Genomic DNA, 6,176 nt, shown 5'->3' on the forward strand with positions numbered 1-6,176 from the left:
CACTATAATAATTCAAATGAGCAAAATCAGTTTTCTCATTTGATTGACTGGCTGTCAGGTGTTGGCTGACAAAGAATAACTGTACGTCATTTAATCGTGTGTCATCATGGCAAATCCTTTCAATCTTTTTTCACAGTTTTGTTATGAGGTCCACAGAGATCACAAGACTATCCCTTTGCAGCATCGGAAGCGTCATCTCTCTGCTTACGCACTTCTTTCTCAATCCATTTCTTTGTCATACTCTGCCCTCACCTGGTGGAGGTCTGCTATTAATCCAAGAAAAGTCAATGAAGTTTTTGCTGGAGGGTCATTGTGATTGTTTAGGCCTTAAAAGAATGAAGCAAACGTCGCTATCCAGATAAGAATAATCAAAGTATTGCGTTTATTTTTTTCTTCAAGAGTTTGTCTTTCTCTTTATCCACACAAAGCTGCGTATAGAGGAAGCACAGTAGCGCCCTCTAGTGTTCGAGTGCCTCAGCGCAGCCTGGCTAAACTGCGGCGTCTCTGCACGCACTTTGCCACCGCGTCGTTCCGCAGCAATAACGTGACGAAGACGCACAAATTGTCAAAATGGTGAGTCTGTGTCGACTCGCGTTATCTTGATGTGTGCACTGAACAATCTGTCGTGGCTTATCAGAAGCTTGACAAAAAAAAAAAAAAAAAAACATTCACGTTGTTGTTATATGAACGCAACTCGCGCATATCTAGCCCGTTGGGTGTGTGTGCGTGAGGGTATAAACATATATGTGTGTTGAGTACTTAGGTGGTGATACGTGATGGTATGTGCGCCTGTGTGATGGATTCAGTTCTTACAAAAGAAAAAATAAACGGGGCCAGGCTGTAGCCTCGGCCTAGTTTCTCCACTGACGACCACAGCAAAGCATTATTATTATTATCCGCCGTTGCTTCGCGTCATATCCAATAAATATGATATTATTAAACTGAATCCCGAAATGACGTAGGCTTCACTCACTCCATAACGTAAGGTGATTAAAATAGAATTGGACTGTTGCAAAATGAAGAAAGTAGCATGCATTGCGCAATCAATTTCGTAAAGTTAAATCGTGACAAATAAGTTCGTGTGGGTTGTCCAAATATGGACGTCTTACTTGTTATTGTTGCATCATTAGGTCCACTTGCACATTATTCAACCTTCCCAAATTTGTGTCATAATGCTTAATTTGATTGACGCTGAAATGGAGTTAATCATTCAATCGTATGTTTATTATCATTATTTACTTTTGAATAAATGTTCAACTCTAGGCCCGAGGGCCGAATCAGGCCCGCGACATCATTTAAGTGGTCCCCTAAAGGAAAGTAATGCATATCTACTTTTTTTTGCTAATATATGTATTGAAATTGCCCATTGCTGTCTTTATTTAATAACATTAAGATATGACACCCATTTTTGTAACCAAACTGTTACAATGTTGTCACTTGGCTCTGTATACATAGTCTGATGAGGTACCAACAGAAAACCTAAAGAACATGCCAATTTCACAAAGGAAGAAATGTGCTTTGTGACACAAGTTGTTGTGATGTTTGTGTATAATGGTTATAATTAGGTAGAATTAAGGTTTAGTATAGTTTTTTTTCTGCTAACACGAACTAGAAAAAAATATAATATAAATAAAATATATATAAAAAACTATGCAGCCAGTTTACTAAGATACGTTTGTTTTAGTCTGCAGTGCCAGCTCGATATATTCAGTTTCAAAATGACTTTCTTTTTATAACCCAACTTGGAACCGTTGCAGAAGCACACGAATGAAAGGATCAGCGATTGAAATGCACCTTCATGTGAAGTAAACGCAAGCATGTGTCGCTATTCTACCAGGTTAACTTCACGGTGGACCAGATCCGAGCCATCATGGACAAAAAGTCCAACATCAGGAACATGTCCGTGATCGCCCACGTGGATCACGGCAAGTCCACGCTGACGGACTCGCTGGTGTCCAAGGCGGGCATCATTGCCTCATCCCGCGCCGGAGAGACTCGTTTCACAGACACACGCAAAGACGAGCAGGAGCGTTGCATCACCATCAAATCCACGTATGTGCATCAAGTAATTGAACATGAGTCATGTGACTGGATCCTGGCCCAAAAACGAAAGGGCGTTCTCCTTTTTCCTGCTGTTGCAGGGCCATCTCCTTATACTATGAGCTCAGCGACAAGGACTTGGTCTTCATCAAGCAGTGCAAAGATGGAAACGGCTTCCTCATCAATCTCATTGATTCTCCGGGTCATGTTGACTTCTCATCTGAGGTTACTGCGGCCCTCAGGGTGACCGATGGAGCCTTGGTGGTGGTGGACTGTGTCTCTGGTAGTCTCCGTCAAACACCTCCGCCACACAATTCTCCAGTTAGGCTCACCTCTCGTTTGCGCTCACAGGGGTGTGCGTGCAGACGGAGACTGTACTGCGGCAGGCCATCGCTGAGCGCATCAAGCCAGTTCTGATGATGAACAAAATGGACCGGGCCTTGCTGGAACTTCAGTTGGACACAGATGAGCTCTTTAGGACCTTCCAGCGGATCATAGAGAACGTTAACGTCATTATTTCCACCTATGGAGAGGATGAGGGGGGACCCATGGGCAACATCCTGGTAGGCCGGGCGCCAAAATGCCTTCGGCACCAGCAATTGTCTTTTTCAAAACAACACCCGTATTTTGTCCTCAGATTGAGCCCGTTATAGGTACGGTGGGCTTTGGATCCGGCCTCCACGGCTGGGCTTTCACATTGAAGCAGTTTGCTGAGATGTATGTGGCCAAGTTTGTTGCTAAAGGAGAAGCTCAGATGAGTCCAGCAGAGAGGTGTAAGAAAGTGGAAGACATGATGAAGAAACTGTGGGGGGACAGGTACAGCGGCTGACTCCACAAACCCCTCCACAACTATTGTACATCTAATAATTCACGTGCTCCTTGCAGATATGTCGATCCGAGCACCGGCAAGTTCACCAAGACGGCCACGGGTCCCGATGGCCAGAAATATCCTCGCTCTTTTTGCCAGTTTATTTTGGACCCGATCTTTAAGGTGAAGAGCAGCCGTCGAAATGCCTCACGAGGGCCTCGCTGAAGAATTCCCATTCAACCTGCAATTGTCTCCATCAGGTGTTTGACGCTATCATGAATTTCAAGAAGGATGAGACGAGCAAACTCATCGACAAGCTTGACATCAAGCTGGATTCGGAGGACAAAGAGAAGGAGGGGAAGCCTCTATTGAAGGCGGTGATGCGTCGCTGGCTGCCTGCCGGGGAGGCCCTGCTCCAGATGATCACCATCCACTTGCCCTCACCTGTCACCGCTCAGAAATACCGCTGTGAGCTGCTCTACGAGGGCCCGGGAGATGATGAAGCCGCCATGGGTCAGTAGGAAACGGAACGTGGCTGAAGTGCTCTCTTTCTCTTGTGACATCGTCTTGTGTTTTTACAGGTATTAAGAACTGCGATCCCAAAGCTCCCCTGATGATGTACATCTCCAAGATGGTCCCGACCACTGACAAGGGTCGCTTTTATGCATTTGGCCGTGTGTTTTCCGGATGTGTGTCCACCGGCCAGAAGGTGCGCATCATGGGGCCAAACTTCACCCCTGGGAAGAAAGAAGATCTCTATAATAAGCCCATCCAAAGGTGAGCTAATTTTAGAAAGAAACAAATTATCAAAAAGTGTACGATTTTTCTCAAGGTGTCCTTTATGCTCTTATTCAGGACCATCCTAATGATGGGAAGATATGTGGAGCCTATTGAAGATGTTCCATGTGGTAACATTGTAGGCCTCGTCGGAGTCGACCAGTTCCTGGTGAAGACGGGGACCATCACCACTTTTGAACAAGTATTGTTTGCTTCAAGTTGTTTAGAGACCTTCAGAATTAAAACAAATATAGCACAGATTTAAGAATAAAATGAAATTTGATCATTAGTTGAGCATGTGCAAACTCAATAGTGTTCCTCCGCAGGCCCACAACATGAGGGTGATGAAGTTCAGCGTCAGTCCCGTCGTCAGAGTTGCCGTGGAGGCCAAGAACCCGGCCGACTTGCCCAAGCTGGTGGAGGGCCTGAAGCGCCTGGCCAAGTCTGACCCCATGGTGCAGTGCATCATCGAAGAGTCTGGGGAGCATATCATTGCAGGAGCAGGAGAGCTGCACCTGGAAATCTGCCTCAAGGACTTGGAGGAGGACCATGCTTGCATTCCACTGAAGGTAGGGAAGTCATACCTAGAATCAAATGAGATCCAATTCAAAAGCTTAAATAAGGGTCATTTGTCACCCCCCCCTCTGCAGAAATCAGACCCAGTTGTGTCTTACAGAGAGACAGTAACTGAGGAATCACACCAGATGTGTCTCTCCAAGTCTCCAAACAAGCACAATCGTCTCTTTATGAAGTCCCGTCCTTTCCCGGACGGCTTGGCCGAAGACATCGAGAAGGGTGACGTCACGGCCCGCCAGGAGCTGAAAGCTCGCGCGCGTTACCTGGCCGACAAGTACGAGTGGGAGGTGACCGAAGCCAGGAAGATCTGGTGCTTTGGTCCGGATGGAACCGGGCCCAACTTGCTCATCGACGTGACCAAGGGGGTCCAGTACCTCAACGAGATTAAGGACAGCGTGGTGGCTGGTTTCCAGTGGGCTACTAAAGAGGTGGAGCCATCTGTGAAGCCAATCAATGGTAGTACGAGTGAAGTGAAACGGTTCATTTCTGATTCTCCAGGGCGCACTATGTGAGGAGAACATGCGCGCGGTCCGTTTCGACATCCACGACGTGACGCTGCACGCCGACGCCATCCACCGCGGTGGAGGGCAGATCATTCCCACGGCCCGCAGGGTTCTGTACGCCTGCCAGCTCACTGCTCAACCTCGCCTGATGGAGCCAGTCTACCTGGTGGAGATTCAGGTCAATTTCATCAATTGTTGAAAAGAAATTTCTCTCCCACCGTTGGTGTCTAAGGCTGACATTTTCCTTACAGTGCCCTGAGGCAGTGGTGGGCGGGATCTACGGTGTTCTGAACAGGAAACGAGGTCACGTGTTTGAGGAATCTCAAGTGATCGGAACGCCCATTTTTGTGGTTAAAGCCTACCTGCCTGTCAACGAATCCTTTGGTAAGTAGATTACGCAACACCCCCAGGCTTAGGAAAAAAAAAAAATACAGCATGTATCTGTCTATTTTTGAAAGGATTTTTTTTTTTTACGTGTATAAGCGCATTTCTGTAGTCATCTTGGATTCTGTCGGGGTCCTCAGTGCAAAATACGGATCGGGTAGCTAATAGGTCAATGTCATTTCTTTCAAGGATTCACTGCCGACCTGCGTAGTAACACCGGGGGTCAAGCCTTTCCTCAATGCGTGTTTGACCACTGGCAAATCCTCCAAGGTGACCCCAGAGATCCCGCCAACAAACCCTTTCAAGTAGTTGCTGAAATTAGGAAGCGTAAAGGGCTCAAAGAGGGCATCCCCGCTCTGGACAACTACCTGGATAAATTGTAATAACTAACCCTTGATTTACGTACATATTATCACTCAATTCTTAAGTTTGTGGGCACTTTAAAAAAATATTTGCACCTGCTTTAAAAGTTTGCACATAAGTCCAATTTGAAGTCTCCACTTCAAAAAAAAAAAAAGCTTATGCATGTGTTGTTGTAGGCTGGTGGGGGCAATGATGTTTACCTCACAGAAACAGTACACCAAGTGCCTAGGCCAAAGGTTCCGGGGAGTAGAACTGTTCGATGATCATTTAATTCTTTGAATTAGTCGTTTACATCGCCCCCTTTTGCCATTTTCATCTGCCACAATGGTGCACTGTCATACTGCTGCAATAATGTCATAAGTTGACTGCAAGCAAGAATGTTTCACAAGTGGTCAAGCTCTCATTGAACCTTGCTGATCAGAATGAATAAAACATTCAAGTGCAGATATAGCGGCTTATTTTGTTTTTAAGTGTGGAAAAACAAAACAAAAAGCACACCAGTGTCCTTATTCAAATTCCCTCATTCATGACTAATTTCTATTACCTCTCTTTATTCAAGTTTTCTGAAGAAACATACATAGATAATAGGGGTGTAAATCGCGGGTTTTGTCACGATACGATATATCGATACAAAGAAACACGATACGATATTTGCCGATATCTTAAAGCCTGCTGTGATTCATTCACGATACATCACGATATAGTGCTCTACGATCGATATAGAA

At 45.6% G+C, this 6,176-nt stretch overlaps 1 protein-coding gene across 1 annotated transcript; it reads left to right on the plus strand.

The window, feature by feature from the left end:
- Window positions 1-419: 419 nt before the first annotated feature.
- On the plus strand, window positions 420-5,895 carry LOC119137317 (elongation factor 2). The gene is made up of 14 exons (XM_037276552.1): window positions 420-573; window positions 1,838-2,052; window positions 2,142-2,323; window positions 2,392-2,603; window positions 2,678-2,856; window positions 2,926-3,031; window positions 3,109-3,361; window positions 3,430-3,625; window positions 3,704-3,827; window positions 3,952-4,194; window positions 4,276-4,629; window positions 4,700-4,882; window positions 4,956-5,088; window positions 5,278-5,895. Exons 1-14 carry the CDS (start codon window positions 571-573, stop codon window positions 5,469-5,471), a joined length of 2,577 nt encoding a protein of 858 aa, XP_037132447.1. The 5' UTR covers window positions 420-570; the 3' UTR covers window positions 5,472-5,895.
- Window positions 5,896-6,176: the final 281 nt, after the last annotated feature.

The sequence above is a fragment of the Syngnathus acus genome, chromosome 17 (assembly GCF_901709675.1).
Source record: "Syngnathus acus chromosome 17, fSynAcu1.2, whole genome shotgun sequence".
Classification (NCBI taxonomy): domain Eukaryota; kingdom Metazoa; phylum Chordata; class Actinopteri; order Syngnathiformes; family Syngnathidae; genus Syngnathus; species Syngnathus acus.

Coding starts and splice junctions, on each gene's coding strand:
- LOC119137317 (XM_037276552.1), top strand. Junction 2,053..2,141: donor TGCATCACCATCAAATCCAC/GTATGTGCATCA, acceptor CTGCTGTTGCAG/GGCCATCTCCTTATACTATG. Junction 5,089..5,277: donor GCCTGTCAACGAATCCTTTG/GTAAGTAGATTA, acceptor ATTTCTTTCAAG/GATTCACTGCCGACCTGCGT.